Here is an 18098-nt window from a genome sequence, read left to right on the forward strand (position 1 = left end):
TGCCGGCCGCCATCTTGGCTGACAGTTAATTTGCATAAGGATATGCGGATTAGCCGATGGGAAGGGTAGCGGTCGTACGCTAATTACCATGTTTCTCTTTTATTAGTGTAGATTCCTATATAATAAAAAGGCTAATATGCAAACAGACCAAATGGTGGAACCGGAACCAAACAACCAGTTGCTATGACGTGCGGTGACCACCAGGGGGCATGTGCAGAACATGGTGGGCATTGGCCAAGGCCGGATGGTGGAGCAGTTGAGCGGGGGCGCCAGACCAAGGCAGGAAGCCAGTCACTGTCATCAGGGTGAGCCTCTGAAAATTCTTTGCTCCTGCACACCACGGTCCCACCCAGTGCTCACACCTACTTCCAGCACCAGAGCCACCACTCGCACCTGCTGCCCATTCCTGGCGCCAGTCCCCATCACTTGGCTCCATCAGTGGATATGAGCAGCAGATGCCAGCCCTGATAGCCCTTGAGGGCTTCTCCACCTCCCCCTGCTCCTGAGGGGTGATCGGGCAGCAGCTGCCGCTAGCACCCACTGATGGTGCCGGCCTCACTTGCACTGCTGCTGCAGCCGGCCCCAATTGCTCTGCACAATCAGTGCATGGGAGCAGTGGGAGCGGGGCTGCTGGTGGACAGGGGATGGGGGCCAAGGTGCGAGGGGCCGGGCAGGGGCACGGAGGATGGGCGGAAACCCACCCCTTGCCTACCGCAGCCTCGCGACCCACAGTTCCTTTCAAGATGCACGAATTCGTGCACTGGGCCCCTAGTATTATTATAACTGATCTGTTTGATTACTGTTGTTAATCTCTTACTGTGCCCAATTTATAAATTAAGATTTATCATTGGTATGTATGTATAGGAAAAATAAACATAGTATATACAGGGTTTGGTATTTTCTGTGGTTTCAGGTATCCACTGGGGGTCTTGGAATGTTTCCCCTACAGATAAGGGGGGGAATACTATAAAAGTATAAGGGTGACACAGACTAAACTTAAGCAAATCATTAGTGAATAGTTTATATCTTTATAGTTTGCAGTAAAACATCTGATAATTTCTTGGGCTAGGGATCATCTAAAATTAAAGCTAGATAAAAACTATGCTAAGATCATCTAAAATTTTTATATGAAATATAGGTTTCAAGGTATATTCATCATAAAAGTGAACTCTCTTATCAGTGCAAAGGCAAGAGCTGACAGGAAGCAGAGCTTCCCATGATTTTTCCCTTTAAGTGAGTCTGACTGAGGCTCAGCCCTATCACTGGAAGTCAGAAAATGGACTACAGAAAGTTTGCTAAGCTCCAAGTAATGATCTTTCAGCTTGGAAACACGCAAGATAAAAACTCATCCCAATTCAGAGAAGGAAAATAAAGCTCAAACTTGGTAGATAAGTTAAATTTATACACAACAAAACGATTCCGAGCAAGATGGCGGCATAGGTAAACACTGGAGAATGCTGCCGCAAACAACCACTTCAAAAATACAACTAAAAGACGGAACGGACATCACCCAGAACCACAGGAAGGCTGGCTGAGGAGAGACTCTTCAACTAGAAGGAAAAATAACAGCACACCGAGGCTCAGAGGAGGCGCAGTGTGGAAAAAACTCAGGTGCGGAGGTGCGCGCGCAAAGCGGGCTGGTGGCTGAGAGCGCGGTTGTCGTTTTCGGTCAGGGGGGAGTCTCAGACTCTGAGCTCCAGATACGGGCGAATCGCTGGGGACTCGGACCCAAACGGGAGAAGCGGGAGTGTCTGGCATCAGTTGGAAGGCAGCTTTCCCTCCGAGGTTTGCAGCGGTTCCGGGGGTTCTGAGAAGCAGAGCCTCTGGGAACAGGACTGAGGGCACCATAACGGCTCCCTCCGCCCGCCCTGTTGAGCCCGCCCCGCCCAAGCCCTGCGCAGAGCCATTTGCCGGATCGCCTCAGGCAAAGGCTAGATTAGCACCTCCCCAGAGGACAGAAGTTTTCCGCGGCAGACACAGCTGATTCACACAGCCAGTCGGCCTGGTGGTCAAATCCCTCTAGTATTAACTACAACAATCAAGGCTCAACTAGAACAAGACTGCGCACAAAGACCACTAGGGGGTGCACCAAGAAAGCATAAAAAATGCGGAGACAAAAAAACATGACAGAAATGGAGGATATAGAGCTAAAAAACGCAATTTTGAGGGCTTGCAATAAACTTTTGGAGAGCCTCACGAAAACTAATGAGACCCTCGATGCTATGATAAAGAAACAACTAGAAATTAAGCATACACGGTCGGAAATAAAGAATATTACACCCAATAGCAGACCAGAGGAGCGCAAGAATCAAGCCAAAGATTTGAAATGCGAAGAAGCAAAAAACACCCAACCGGAAAAGCAAAATGAAAAAAGAATCCGAAAATACGAAGATAGTGTAAGGAGCCTCTGGGACAGCTTCAAGCGTACAAACATCAGAATAATTGGGGTGCCAGAAGATGAGAGACAGCAAGATATTGAAAACCTATTTGAAGAAATAATGGCAGAAAACTTCCCCCACCTGGTGAAAGAAATGGACTTACAGGTCCAAGAAGCGCAGAGAACCCCAAACAAAAGGAATCCAAAGAGGACCACACCAAGACACATCATAATTAAAATGCCAAGAGCAAAAGACAAAGAGAGAATCTTAAAAGCAGCAAGAGAAAGAGACTCAATTACCTACAAGGGAATACCCATACGACTGTCAGCTGATTTCTCAACAGAAACTTGGCAGGCCAGAAGGGAATGGCAAGAAATATTCAAAGTGATGAATACCAAGAACCTACAACCAAGATTACTTTATCCAGCAAAGCTATCATTCAGAATTGAAGGTCAGATAAAGAGCTTCACAGATAAGGAAAAGCTAAAGGAGTTCATCACCACTAAACCAGTATTATACGAAATGCTGAAAGGTATCCTTTAAGAAGAGGAAGAAGAAAAAGGTAAAGATACAAATTGTGAACAACAAACATGCATCTATCAACAAGTGAATCTAAGAACCAAGTGAATAAATAATCTGATGTACAGAATGAACTGGTGATTATAATGAATCAGGGACATAGAAAGGGAATGGACTGACTATTCTTGGCGGGGAAAGGGGAATGGGAGATGCGGGAAGAAACTGGACAAAAATCGTGCACCTATGGATGAGGACAGTGGGTGGGGAGTGAGGGCGGAGGGTGGGGTGGGAACTGGGAGGAGGGGAGTTATGGGGGAAAAAAAAAAGAGGAACAAATGTAATCTGAACAATAAAGATTTAAAAAATAAATAAATAAATAAAATGGATAAGATGCAAAAAAAACAAAAAACAATAAAGATAGATTTTTTAAAAGATAAAGCATAATTTAGCTTATTTTGCAAGACTAACTTGTCCTTGGTCATTTCTTGCTTATGCCTCTGAAAATCATTAGTAACATGAACTGATTCCCAAGGTTGATATGAGGTAACCACTGACCAATTCCCTATCACTTAAGAAAATTCTATTATAACCGATCACTCTGATGAACAGTTGCTGCTTCCTCACTATATAAACTGCTTTATAACACATACCCCTGAGCCTCATTCCATGTTTTGGTTTTAATGCTCCCAGTTTGCAAACTGTCTTTTTGGTGTGTGCCAAATAAATTTTTACTAATTAATATTTCAATGATTCATTGGTTTTACTTCAGCTATTTATGAATCTTTGACAGAGTCCTGATCAAAATTTCAATTTTAACATCCTGTTATGCATATATTTTAAAACTGACAGAATTACAAAGAAATAAAGGCAACCATAAGCACAAGAGGAGATCTTACTACATTTTTTTTTCTGAAAACTGACATCAGGTGGACAACATCAATAAATACATATAAAATATTTAGAAGTAAGCTTAACAAAATATGCACAAACTCTTTCCAGAAAAAAAAAAATATTGAAAGATATAGAACAAAAGGTGAATGTAAATAGCTGCTTATGTTTTTGGATGAGAAAACTTAATGTTGTAAAGATGTCAATTATCCCCGAAATTAGTCTACAAATGGGAGGAGGGGAGTTATGGGGAAAAAAAAAAGAGGAACAAATGTAATCTGAACAATAAAGATTTAATAAAAAAAAATTTATACACAACAATACACTATAATTTTTCTTTGAATTTATAACAGAAATAATTTCCCTCACCCAGGAATATTTACTGCTCTTCAAACTATAGGTCTCAACCCATCAGTGGATTGTAAAATCAATGACTGGGTCAAGATTAACATTTGTATAAGAAGAAGAAAAGAAATAGAACAGAAGATATGTGCATGACAAAAATTTTTTGTGAAACGCACAGAGAAGAGATGTAACCTTTTTTTACCTACAGGCATGGTAAAAAATGTTTGACAGCCACTATTCTCACCTATGAATGCCCTTGATAAGAAGTTGTATCTTACCCCAAGAAATCTAAGGCATTTCTATACACCAATAGTGAACTTTCAGAAAGAGAGACTAAAAAAACAATCCCATTTACCATCACACCAAAAAAATTAAGCTACCTAGGAATATACTTAACTAAAGAGGTAAAAGACCTCTACTCAGAAAACTACAGGACGTTGAAAAAAGAGATAGAGGAAGACATAAAGAGATGGAAGAACATACCATGTTCTTGGATTGGTAGAATCAACATCATTAAAATGTCCATACTACCCAAAGCAATCTATAAATTCAACGCACTTCCCATTAAAATACCAACAGCATAATTCACAGACCTAGAACAAACTCTCCAAAAATTCATCTGGAACAAAAAACGACCCCGAATAGCTGCAGCGATCCTGAGAAAGAAGAAAGTAGGTGGGATCTCAATACCAGATATCAAGCTGTATTACAAAGCCACTGTTCTCAAAACTGCCTGGTACTGGCACAAGAACAGACATATAGATCAATGGAATAGAATAGAGAGCCCAGAAATCAGCCCCAACCAATACGCTCAATTAATATTTGACAAAGGAGGCAAGAACATACAATGGAGTCAAGACAGTCTCTTCAATAAATGGTGCTGGGAAAATTGGACAGATACATGCAAGAAAATGAAACTAGACCACCAACTTACACCATACACAAAAATAAACTCAAAATGGATAAAGGACTTAAATATACGACCGGAAACCATAAAAATACTAGAAGAATCCAAAGGCAACAAAATCTCAGACCTATGCCGAAGCAATTTCTTCACCGATACAGATCCTAGGGCATTGGAAACTAAAGAGAAAATAAACAAATGGGACTACATCAAAATAAAAAGTTTCTGCACAGCAAAAGAAACCATCAACAAAACAACAAGAAAGCCCACTACATGGGAGAACATATTTGCCAACATTATATCTGATAAGGGCCTAATCTCCAACATTTATAGGGAACTCATACAACTTAACAAAAGGAAGATAAACAATCCAATCAAAAAATGGGCAAAGGACCTAAATAGACACCTTTCAAAAGAGGACATTCAGAAAGCCAAGAGACATATGAAAACATGCTCAAAGTCACTAATCATCCGAGAGATGCAAATCAAAACAACAATGAGGTACCATCTCACACCTGTCAGAATGGCTATCATCAACAAATCAACAAACGACAAGTGCTGGAGAGGATGTGGAGAAAAAGGAACACTTGTGCACTGCTGGTGGGAATGCAGACTGGTGCAGCCACTATGGAAGACAGTATGGAGTTTCCTCAAAAAACTGGAAATGGAACTCCCATTTGACCCTGTGATCCCACTTCTAGGAATATATCCCAAGAAACCAAAAACACCAATCAGAAAGGATATATGCACCCCTATGTTCATAGCAGCACAATTCACCATAGCTAAGATTTGGAAACAGCCTAAGTGCCCATCAGTAGATGAATGGATTAGAAAACTGTGGTACATCTACACGATGGAATACTATGCTGCTGTAAAAAAGAAGGAACTCTTACCATTTGCAACAGCATGGATGGAACTGGAGAGCATTATGCTAAGTGAAATAAGCCAGTCAATGAAGGAAAAATACCACATGATCTCACTCATTCATGGATAATAGAGACCATTACAAACTTTTGAACAATAATAGATACAGAGGCAGAGCTGCCTCAAACTGATTGTCAAACTGCAGCGGGAAGGCTGGGGAGGGTTGGGGGGCAGGAGGGAAGGGGGTAAGTGATCAACCAAAGGACTTGTATGCATGCATATAAGCAAAACCAATGGACATAAGACACTGGGGGGTAAGGGAGGGCAGGGGATTGTCAAGGGCGTGGGGGAAAAAAAGGACACATATGTAATACCCTTTGTAATACTTATAATATTTTTTTAAAAAGAATAAAAAAAAAAATCCCTTCCACTGTGTGGAAGGCCTCCCTGAGAAGGCACTTGAGCATTCTGTATTGACCTCTCTTGCTCTTTTTGCCAAGAGGGTCCCTCTTCTTACAATCCAATTGCCCACAGCTGTTGCCTGAGCTCTCTGTTCATGCTGAGGTTGAAGCCTCGTGGTGACTGGTGCCGTGGATCTGTCTCTCGCCCAATGGCATGAGCTGGGCCCTCCCTGGAGAAGAAACCTGGGTTCCCCAAGATATGTGCAACGCCGGGGCCCTGCCAGCAGGCGAGGGGATCCCAAGGCAATTGCTGGGCGTGGAGGCCACAGGGGCATAGGCCACCAAGGAGACAGAACTGTACCTCACATCACCCTGCTTGGCCCCGGAGGATGGCTGGTTAGTCAAAGACGGGTAAGATTCCTCTGGGAGGAACAACCTAAGACAGGCACAGTCGCAAAGGGGCCAGCAGACGAGAACTTGGGGGTCTACAGAGGTGGGACACAGATCCTCACCCCCCCAACCATGCAGGGGCTTGAACACTTGCCCCTTCTGAGGGAGGTCTCCTGCCCCCATGGCTGCTTCTTGCTTCCCATGCCCAGCCCAGATCGGGACCCAGGTAACAAAAAGAGACTTGGCCCAGCTGAGATCGGTACCCAGAAAACAGAGACTTGGCTGACAACAGCTACCCTATATCTACATCCAGCCTAACACCAGGAATGCTCAGGGCCTTCTCAAGGATGCAAAAATAATCCTTTCCATTAATATTTACAGTGTAAACTAAGATTGTTTTTAAAGTATTAAATTTGACAGTAAAATAGCAGTCAGGTTTTCAGATTAAAATTGGCTCAAGAAGTATTAACCAAAATTTTCATTTCATGGTAAATTTGCTTAACATGCAATGATCCTAAAGCAGTCATATTTTTGTGCAAAAAAATTAAAAAAATTTAGAGTTACCTAGACTGCATTGTAACTTTTCCAAAAAATCCTCCTAATAATTAAATCAAAAAAAGGGGGGATAGTGGAAAAATACCATGTAAGGAAAAATATCCTGTAACTAAATTACATCTAGAAAAATTTTTTCATTTATGCTAACAGCAAGACACCCAGGAAAACACACATGGTCTCAAAATAAGCCAAAGGAAAATCATTTGGGCAAATATAAAAAAGACCCCAAGTAAAATTCCCTTTATTAACCTTCGGTCGAGAATATGTTTGTATATTTTCAGAAAACAACTCCAAGACCATGTGGATTCCTGCAACAGAGAGGAATTATCAGGAATGCTCCAGCCATGAAGACAAGAGGAAAAACAATCCAGAGATGAAGGACGCTGACGTCACTTTGCCATGCTAGCAGTCAGCAGCTGTGCGTCGCTGCAGGTTGCCCAGGATCAAACCAGAGAGGGTCGGACCTGCATTGCCACCATTTGTCCACCATCCAGAACTGAAATATCATTGCTGACACCTACACATAAGGAACTGTCGGACATTGAAACTTGGACTCAGAACTCTTGGACATTGAAATTGGGACTTAAAACACTTTTTGTTCTTGAAATGTTATGCTCAAGTTTTAAAATGTTTTAGGTTAAAAAAAAATAGAAGCAGGGGCATAGAAAGGGAATGGACTGATAATTCTTGGGGGGAAGGAGGTGTGGGGGGTGTGGGAAGAGACTGGACAAAAATCTTACACCTATGGATGAGGACAGTGGAATAAAATAAAATAAAATAAAATAAGTTGTATCTTATTCATCCTTAGCTCTTCAGAACCTACCACAAGGCCTGGTACGTGCCCTCAACCTAGAGTTAATGAATAAGTCAATAGTGTTTTCATTGTCGAAATCCGGTGTTCACAATGAGGTTTCTAACTATAGCTACTTTTGACTATGGCCAAGAACCAGACACTCCTATACTTGGAGAAGGAAAAGTACGGCACAGATCCAAAGCTCTCCAAGAGGAACTCTTGGGGAAAGGGTCGGGAGCAGCTGAAAAGGAGTATTATTTCCCATTCAAAGGTTCTCCAGGACCACTATACAAGAGGGCTACATTATGATCCAGTTTTTAGTTACAATACCAGTAGCTAATTTTTTTTTTTAATCCTCACCCAAAGATATTTTTTCCATAGAGAAGCAAGTGCATCTGTATCTAATACATGTTCTGGGTGAGCTGTAAGGTACTTACCATATGAGAAGGGGGTGCAGGACCGGAAGAGAAGGGAACCCTTCCCCACATTTTCATGATATCACCAAGAGGTTGGAAGCTTTCATCACATGCTCTCTTCACCAATAAAGACATAGTAAAATAGCCCGCCTGAAACCATTCTGCCATCTCCTGATTATTGAAGGGACCTACAACACCAATTTAAAACAGAAGGGCAATAAGAATCCTTTCAGGCTAAAGAGGAAAAAAATATTTTCTGTGTTTGATCCTCATCCAGAGGTAACAACTTGTTTCAGGTGGTACCTATCAAATAATTTTTAAGATAAACTTAATTCCTCTCCAAAGGTGGTGGAGAGGCTTTTAATAAAATACAACAAAAAAGATTTCAAAATAAGCCTATGTCTACACATCCCAAATTCTCAGAAGTGCTGCGATTTTAAAGAGCATATAGTCTCCATCTCACTCAATCTCTATAATTCATTTGTCAAAGAAGTATTTAATTAAACTGGAAAGAGTACTTATTAGACTCTGTGTCACTTAGTAATAGAGAATACAGATATGCAGGGCAGAATACACGCTTTTCTAAATTTTCATTTTCTGCCAGAGATTTAGCCATTAGGGAAATGCAAATTAAAAACTATGAGATATCATGACACACTTGTCAGAATGGCTATAGTTAAAAATAGCCACATCATGCGCTGGCTGGTATGGCTGAGGTGGTTGGGCGTCATACTGTATACCAAAAAGTTGCTGATTCGATTCCCAGTCAGGGCACATGCCCAGGTTTCGGGCTCGATCCCTGCTAGGGGGCATGCAGAAGGCAGCCAATCGATGTTTCGCTCTCACATAGATGTCTCTCTCTTTCTCCCTAGAAATCAATAAAAATATTTTAAAGTAAGTAAATGAAAATATTTTCTGTAAAGAAAATATGGGTCACTCATAGATTGCTGGTGGGAATATAAAATGGTACAGCCCTTCTGGAAACCAGTTTGGCAATTTCTTTAAAAAAAAGAACTAAACATATAATCACCATATAACCCAGCAAATGCACTAGTGAACATATTTTATCTCACAGGACTAAAACTTACATTCACATAAAAACCTATCATGAATGTTTTAATAGCTTTATTATAATAGCCAAAATCAGGAACAACCCAGATGCCATTCATGTTAAACTATGATACATGCAGGTCATAGAATACTAAATTAAAAGAAACAAACTACTGATATATGCAACAAAACTGAATGAATCTCGAGAAAATTATATTGAGAAATGACAATGACAAAAGGTTAAATACTGTATGATTCCATTTATATAACGTTCTTGAAATGACAAAATATAGAAATGGCGAACTGATCAGTGGTTGCTAGGGGTTAAGGAGGAGGAGAAGGGGGTGTGGATGGGAGAGGGATGGGTATGGCTATAAAAGGGCAAAGAAGGGATCCTATTGTTGAGACAGAAACACTGAATCTTGACTATGTCACTGTCTTGGTTGTGACACTGTACTACAGTTTTGCAAGAGGTTACCCTGGGGAAACCGAGTAAAAGGTATGTGGAATCTCCATTTTATTTCTTTCTTTTTTAAAAAAAAATATATTTTATTGATTTTTTACAGAGAGGAAGGGAGAGGGATAGAGAGTTAGAAACATCGATCAGCTGCCTCTTGCACACCTCCTACTGGGGATGTGTCCGCAAACAAGGAACATGCCATTGACCAGAACCAAACCTGGGACCTTTCAGTCCACAGGTCGACGCTCTATCCACTGAGCCAAACCAGTTAGGGCTCCATTTTATTTCTTACAAGTGCATGTGAAGCAACAATTATCTCTAAGTAAATTTTATTAAAACACACATCCATATGTATTTTAATTAAAACCCTGCTCTTACATACTTTACATTTTATAGATCATGAACAAGTATATACAGTGCCAGGTAGTGATAGATGCTATGAAGAAGAATGAAGCAGGTTAAGGGTCCTGAGAGTGGGAAAGGAGTTATTACATTGGTCACTTGGTTAAACACTATCATGAAACTGACACTAATACAGTCAATAACCAATTTCAAGTTATTAGCAAAGATTTCCAAAGCAGAAATGAAGAATCAACAAATGTCCTTTACAGCATTCTCTCTGCATTCTAATTTTTATTTTTTTAAATATATTTTCATTAATTTCAGAGAGGAAGGGAGAGGGAGAGAGACACAGAAACCTACAACAGAGGTTCACTGATCGGCTGCTCCTGCATCATCCCTACTGGGGATCCAGCCCACAACCTGGTGTGTGTCCTAACTGTGATTCGAACAGTGATCTCCTGATTCATAGGTCGACACTCAAACATTGAACCATACTGCCCAAGCTCTCCCCATTCTAATTTAATTTATGCATCATACAAATCTTTTAAGGAATTAGTTTATAACATGGCACTACTTCTCATTTTTAATAGTTTTTTATCATTTATATCAACTTCACTTTAGTGAAATATTAAAGCAGTCTTCCAAAATTGCTCCAATTACCTTTTTATGGAAAGAAGACTGGAATATAGAGAAGGTAAGTAACTCACCTGCCTAATAAATCAGCTGGGATGCCAGAAATGAGGGGGGTCTTGCGAATTTTTTTTTACATCCCTATCAAATTAGCATGACATTCTGCCCTGTATTCAAATTATTTTCATTGGACTTCCCTTCCCCTCACTGAAATAGTAAAGTACTATGGGAGGAGCCTATAAAAATGCCTTCTATATATATAAAGAAAGCCTATAGCATGAAAATTAACATTAATCACCACCATCTTACAAAATCTGGAGGTAATGGCAGGCACTTCTGAATTAAAGTAGAACAAAACCACTTACCCTGAATTTCTCCCTGAGGATCTTTGTAATACCACTTCTGCATTGCTTCGTGCATTGATGGACCCGAGACACCCTTAGCTCTGTGCTCTTGCAGTTTTGATGCCAGTCTCTCATCATCTAGTGCACTGTCTTGGAGATAAGCCACCATCTTCTCAGCTTGCTAACAGAAAAACAAAAAATGGAAAGAAAAGATCCTAAATTAATACTTGTGCACATAAAAAATGCCTACCTTTTTTGGAGTACTTGATCTGTGAAAGACATTATGCAAGGAACACAGCAGGCAATGATTTAATTTTTACAACAATGCCATGAAAACAGGTACTATCCCCCATTTCACAAAGGGCAAGTCTTATTCAGGGTCTCAAAATTATTAAGCAAGCCAAAGATTAGGAGCAGTTGATCAATGATTCTCTCTCATCCACAAACTGATAGGGATCAAAGCCGAGGCTTCTAATCAACACACTAATAATAATACTTTTTAAAATTTATAAGCTAGTGTTCAATCCTATATTGTATAAACTAAACCTGTAAATACGTGCATGTTAACAGAACAAAAGGCTCCATTAGTACAATTACCAATAAAATCTTTTGCAGGTTTTACTAAGACACTGCCCCCTTTCTTATTTTCTTCAACATTGCTTGTCACTAACCACCCCACCCTGGAGGAAAGAGAAATTCTTCTGCAGAAAGCAGGCTATTATTTACTCTGCTTGTAAACAATGTTATTTACAATCTTGGGAAAATCTAGAAACATGATTAAGATAATATCCTGCGAGTTTTACTATTTTCCCTGTTATACTTTAGGCAAAATATACAGAAGACACAGTACCCATCCACAGCTGCTTGTATTCACCATTTTTGGCATTCCATTAATTTCCATTAAAGAAAAAAGAAAAGCAAACAGCTAAAGGCAACCTCAGAAGAGCAAAAAATAACCTGACATAATGACTATTACATAGCAGAAACTTATAAGCATGAAATGATTTGAAAGAAATTTTTCATACAAATAAATACTAGAAATACAAACAACTTTTCCAGTACATAAAATCTGGTGCACAAAAGCCCCATTTTTGATTATTCATTAATGCTTTCTAGTATTTTAGCAGTTGGAGAAAAAAAGAATTACATGATTTTTACCTGCTCCAAATGCTTGAGACCCTCTTCATCATCTGGCTCTGTGGAAATACTGCCCATACCAGGAGCACCTACGACCTGCGTTTCACCTGGCCGGAGGGCAGCACTAGGATTAGGAAGAGGTGGTGGAAGTATGAGGAGAGGAGAGGCTGTGTCTGAAGGAATCTGAGGGAGGGGCTGCTGGACGTCAGGAATCATTTCTAGAGGGAAAAAGATGTAGACAGATGAAAACCCTTTAAAATATAGAGAATCTTATGAAGAATAAGTCTATATCAAGTTGAGCAGCTTGCTAAATGGGCTCAGCTACTTCTGAAGAAGTACAGCATTTCTCCCCAGAAAGACAGAAGTACCTCCCCAGAATGACAAAATATAAGGATTAAAAGGTATCCAGAAGGGCCTTCTACAGTGCCTACCTGTGTCACTAGACGCAGTGATGGCGAACCTTTTGAGCTCGGCGTGTCAGCATTTTGAAAAACCCTAACTTAACTCTGGTGTCGTGTCACACATAGAAATTTTTTTATATTTGCAACCATAGTAAAACAAAGATTTATATTTTTGATATTTATTTTATATATTTAAATGCCATTTAACAAAGAAAAATCAACCAAAAAAATGAGTTCGCGTGTCACCTCTGACACGCGTGTCATAGGTTTGCCATCACTTCACTAGAACATCTACCCACCCAATGGTTGGTTATGAGTTTACCTCTTGAAAACAAACGGAGTCAGTCTAATCCCTTCTTAATATCATGTCTCAGAATGGTAGAGACAGTTAACAAAGCACTGCAAATCTTCTCAAAGATGGCTTATCTCATCACTAAAACCTTTATTAAAAATCTCTGCAATTATCTTGAATAAGTACCTTTTCAAGTCATAATTAATGTAACTCAATACATTGCATTTTGTAGGATACTGAAAAACACTTGGAGTCTACCTGTACAATGCAGGAAGTTCTTCTCAGTAAGTATAAAGACTGCAAAAGAGGTTCTATGTTGGGTCCCGTTTCTAACCTATTAGTATGCAGGCTCTTAAGAAGGAAAAGGGGGATGGAACTAATTAGAAACAATTTCAGTTTCCCCTTTGAAAGCTTGTTTGTTCAACTACAGATAGCTTCTCTAAATTCCTGTTCCTCTCACTCCTTCCTTCCTTTGCCAATTTTTTTTCCAAAGGACAATCCATACAAGTTGTATCCACTTCACCACCACCTACACCTGCTACACTGTGACTTGCACTCCCACCCCTCCAGTAAAGCTTCTCTTCCAAAGATAGGCAGTGACATAAAGTCCCCAAATCCAGTATTTTCCTCATCCTCATCACCCAATCTCTTAGTAGTGTCTGACATTATCTACCCTATTCCAAGCTGAAAACGTTCTCCTTCCTTCATTTTCCTGCACTCTACACTTGCCTCTGAAGACTTTTCTCTGGCTCCTCTTTATCCTCTAAAAATTGGAATTACAGCTGGGAAAAAAAAAAACTGAAATTACCCAAAGTTCTGTTCTCTGGCTACTTTTCTTTTCACCCCTAACAAGTATATGTAATGTTTATATTTTAATTCTCTAGCCCTAAACTCTTCCTATCTTTGCAGTCCCTTACTCAACTGCTCTCTGGCCATCTCTACCTTTTTCTCATTAACACCTCAGAATCAATATTCAAAATTAATTCATCCTCTCCCCTTCCAAATGTGCTCCTCAGCTTCTACTCTTTTTCTATTAATGGTAGCATAATTCTCTCAGACACCTCTCTCCGACTCTTCCCTTTCCCTTGCCCTGATATACAAGCAATGACTATGTCCTGCCAAATTCTACTTTGAAATCTTATCTGCCACTACCTCCCTTTACAGGTACACTGCCTCCATCATAATGACTACTTGGGAGCCCAACAGGTCACACTGAACCCACCTGTCATCAAAACAATCTACCCTACGTACATCTGTCAAATCTATGTTTCCCACCATTCTTTCACACCTCATGCTTCACCTAAATAAAAACAGGAGCTGGTTCCTGCCCATGCCTGGACCAGCTCTGCTTCCTCGCTTTAGCTTTCACCGATTCTGAGGTGTTAATGGGAAATTAGGTACAGCTTTCACTGTACCAGAATGCCCTTTCCCAATTCATCTAGCTACATCTACCTCCAAATTCTACTTATTATTCCAAGACAAACTCAAGACACTTGCTTCCTGAAGCACTGCAGGAGTTTACCAGTCATGAACTCATACAATTCTTTTTGCCCTAGATTATTAATAGTACACATAGTTTACCTCCCCTAAATCCAGAATTTCAATCTTTAATGCCTATCTATGAAGCTTTCCCAAAATACACATTTTGACCCCATCCTAAAATTCCAAAATGTACAAGTCCCACAGTGCCTGATATATATAGCAGAAATTCAAATATGTGCTGAATTCATTCATTCAGCTTTGTTCTAGACCAGGGGTGGGCAAACTTTTTGACTCGAGGGCCACAATGGGTTCTTAAACTGGACCGGAGGGCCGGAACAAAAGCATGGATGGAGTGTTTGTGTGAACTAATATAAATTCAAAGTAAACATCATTACATAAAAGGGTATGGTCTTTTTTTTTTTTTTTTTTTTAGTTTTATTCATTTCAAACGGGCCGGATCCGGCTCGCGGGCCGTAGTTTGCCCACGGCTGTTCTAGACACTAAAAGGAAACCCTTGGTTCAAGCCCTCAAAATATTAGTTTATTGAGCAAAAAAAAGACAAACAGATCTTTATAATACTGTATTGCTATTTTGGAAATGTTGTTTAAGAAACAAGGCACCTAACCTAGCTTGGAAAGATGAGGTGGGAGAGTGTGTCAGGTTCAGAGAACAGCATGTGCTAAGGCACAAGGCAAGAGAACACAGCACATTTCAGAACCTAACAGGCTGTGAGGCTGGTGAATAGAGTACAAAGGAGACACAGACTGGTGCTAAAACTGCATGCAGGGAAGCAGAAGCCCAATCGTGCAAGATATCATAGGCCATATTGAAAGGTGTGAATTTTTTGCCCAGCTGGTGTTGCCCAGTGGTTAAGCGTTGACCCATGAACCAAGAGTTCTCCAGTCTGATTCCCAGTCAGGGCACATGCCCGGGTTTCAGGCTCAATCCCCAGCAGGGGGCAAGCAGAAGACAGCCAATAAATGATGTTTCTCTCACCAATGTTTCTATCCCTCCCCCATCCTCTCTCCCTAAAAAATCAATAAAAACATATTTAAAATTTAAAAAAGGGTGTGCATCTTTATGGTGAATGAATCAATCAACCCTTCAACACCAGGCCTTACACTGTCATTTTTTAATATGTACAAGAAACATGGAAATATTAATATTGCTTACTAAGGTATATGAGCAACTTAAAATCAATATAATAACACTGGAGGAGATATACTTTAAGCTTATTCTATAGCAAAATTGATGGGAATCCCACAGATTCATGAATGTTCTTTCTGGCCTCTTTTGGAACAATGGCAATTTGGTATGTCAACTAGAAACACACATAGCCTTTACATGAAAGGAAGGTACCTGTCTGATATCAGAATCAAACTACTGCAGAGGACCACAAACCCAGTTTGCTCAACTGATACCAGGGTGGCTATGTCATAACATCCTAGGAAGTGAGACTCTGGAGCTCCACCCTTGCTTCCTCTAACTGTGTTTTGATAAATTCTGGGATGGACACGTGGGAAGCGGAGTTCAACTAGGTTTACCAGTAAAATATGTTCTAATTATCTACCATTGGAAGCAGTTCTAGGAGGCATAAGCAGTAACCTATCTTACCAGTCAGTGATAAAGTCCCTACTTTAAAGCAAAATCCTACGTTAGCTTAATGACTCTCACAAATACATACCATCCCCTCTGCTGGGCATTTTGGTTGGCAGACTATTTTCCGTCCGACTCTCTTCTTCAGTTTTTTCTGTCTGCTCAGTTTTGGGTTCCTCTTTTCTCTCAAACTGTGGTGCTTCCTGAGGTGGATGATCTGAAGGAGTACCTGGTCTAGCAGATGATGTTAAGATTTGAGGTGTTTCCTCACTAGCTTCTGTAACATGAAGTAATCTTAAATTAACAATTTAGGAAACTTCTGGTTTGACAGATAAAAAGGTAAAGACAAAACTGCACCTTACCAACTCCTATTCTCTCTGTCTTCTCTCCCTCTTTCTTATTTGCCTTATCAGGTTCTTTGGCTTCTTCATTATGGCTACCCTCAGAGTCAGAGCACTCCTCCCCTTCCTCTACAGGCCGGAAGTCCATCTCCTGCTCTTCTGGAATAGGCTCTTTCTGTACTTTCTGTAGCAAAAAATAAAGCCAAAGGTTAACAGCACATTTGGATTTGGTAGAAGGTCAGTGCCTGTCATGACATTTAAACCAACTTCTTACCTTTAGAGAGAGGAATGCTCCAGAAGAGTCAAATGTGCCCATTTCTTCCTCGGCGTCCTCTAAGCACCATTCAGGCAAGCTGTCCCTGTCATCGTCAATGCTGCCACTGCCAGTGTGCACCCTTCGGTAACCCCGTTCTTCATCCCGATCTCGAAAATCAAACTCAAACCTTCGCCGTCGTTCCATGTGTTCCCGCCAGCCTGCAGAACGAGGGCCATCTGGGATCAGGAGGAGGACACAAACCTTAGAAAAGTTTTGTGACAGTATTGGAAAAAGAAAATAATAGATAGGAAATAAAGGAGAAAACTACAACTAAAAGCAAATTCAAATACATCAACCTACTAAACAGAAAACTAGGCAAATTACATGAAGTTCGGAGCTCAGCACATGTAGTTATCTTCATTAAGTACCAAGCCACAACAGACTCTAAAGCTTTTAAAGATACATTTAAAACAAATAACTTTGCCTTGACCGGTTTGGCTCAGTGGATAGAGCGTCAGCCTGCGGATTGAAGGGTCCCAGGTTCGATTCCGGCCAAGGGCATGTACCTCGGTTGCAGGCACATCCCCAGTAGGGGCTGTGCAGGAGGCAGCTGATTGATGTTTCTCTCTCATCGATGTTTCTAACTCTATATCCCTCTCCCTTCCTCTCTGTAAAAAATCAATAAAATATATTTTAAAAATAAATAAATAAATAAATAAATAAAACAAATAACTTTTAAAGGACGCTTTATTCAAAGTATAAACTTTTAATGAGCTTTAAGTATCTGACTGAAATGTTGATTAACCTACTCCTTGGTCAGACTTAGCACTGCATATTTTTCCATACTGAAGTCCATGCCTTCCTTCTGGCAAGTCTGTGAAGCATTTTCTTTATTTTCCTGAAAGTATCGTTCTCTATGAATAAGACCAGCTCCCTATGACAATTCACATCAAAACCATCATGCCTACCTACTAGTGCCAACATCCCATTTCTAATTCTGATTCCCAACAAAAAGTCATGGAATTACAGCATTGGCAGCTTTCATAGAGATTTGATATAGCCCACTATCATCTACACTAATAAAAGAGAAACATGGTAATTGGCGTACGACCGCTACCCTTCCCATTGGCTAATCAGGGAGATATGCAAATTAACTAACAGCCAAGATGGCGGCCGGCAGCCAGGCAGCTTGAAACTAACATAAGCCTTGCTTTCTTCAGTGATGGAGGAAACCAACGTTCCCGCCTGCCTTGCAGGCCTCTGAGCCTGCAGTTTGAACATTGTAACATTTATAGAAGCTAAAAAAAAAACCAG

The 18098-nt window shown here is 40.4% G+C and overlaps 1 protein-coding gene across 8 annotated transcripts in view; it reads right to left on the minus strand.

The window, feature by feature from the left end:
* Nucleotides 1-18098, minus strand: part of GIGYF2 (GRB10 interacting GYF protein 2) — a 141443-nt gene that overhangs the window by 40839 nt on the left and 82506 nt on the right. For 7 of the 8 annotated variants that reach the window (XM_014530579.1, XM_014530574.1, XM_014530577.1 and 4 more), the window contains 6 exons: nucleotides 16803-17020; nucleotides 16550-16712; nucleotides 16276-16464; nucleotides 12438-12634; nucleotides 11301-11460; nucleotides 8475-8641 (listed from right to left, as the gene is read on the minus strand). In XM_014530579.1, the coding sequence (XP_014386065.1) occupies nucleotides 8475-8641; nucleotides 11301-11460; nucleotides 12438-12634; nucleotides 16276-16464; nucleotides 16550-16712; nucleotides 16803-17020 (1094 nt within the window). The remainder of the gene's footprint in view (nucleotides 1-8474; nucleotides 8642-11300; nucleotides 11461-12437; nucleotides 12635-16275; nucleotides 16465-16549; nucleotides 16713-16802; nucleotides 17021-18098) is intronic. The other variant, XM_014530578.1, reaches the window with a different exon arrangement.

This window comes from Myotis brandtii, unplaced genomic scaffold (assembly GCF_000412655.1).
Source record: "Myotis brandtii unplaced genomic scaffold, ASM41265v1 scaffold744, whole genome shotgun sequence".
NCBI lineage: Eukaryota > Metazoa > Chordata > Mammalia > Chiroptera > Vespertilionidae > Myotis > Myotis brandtii.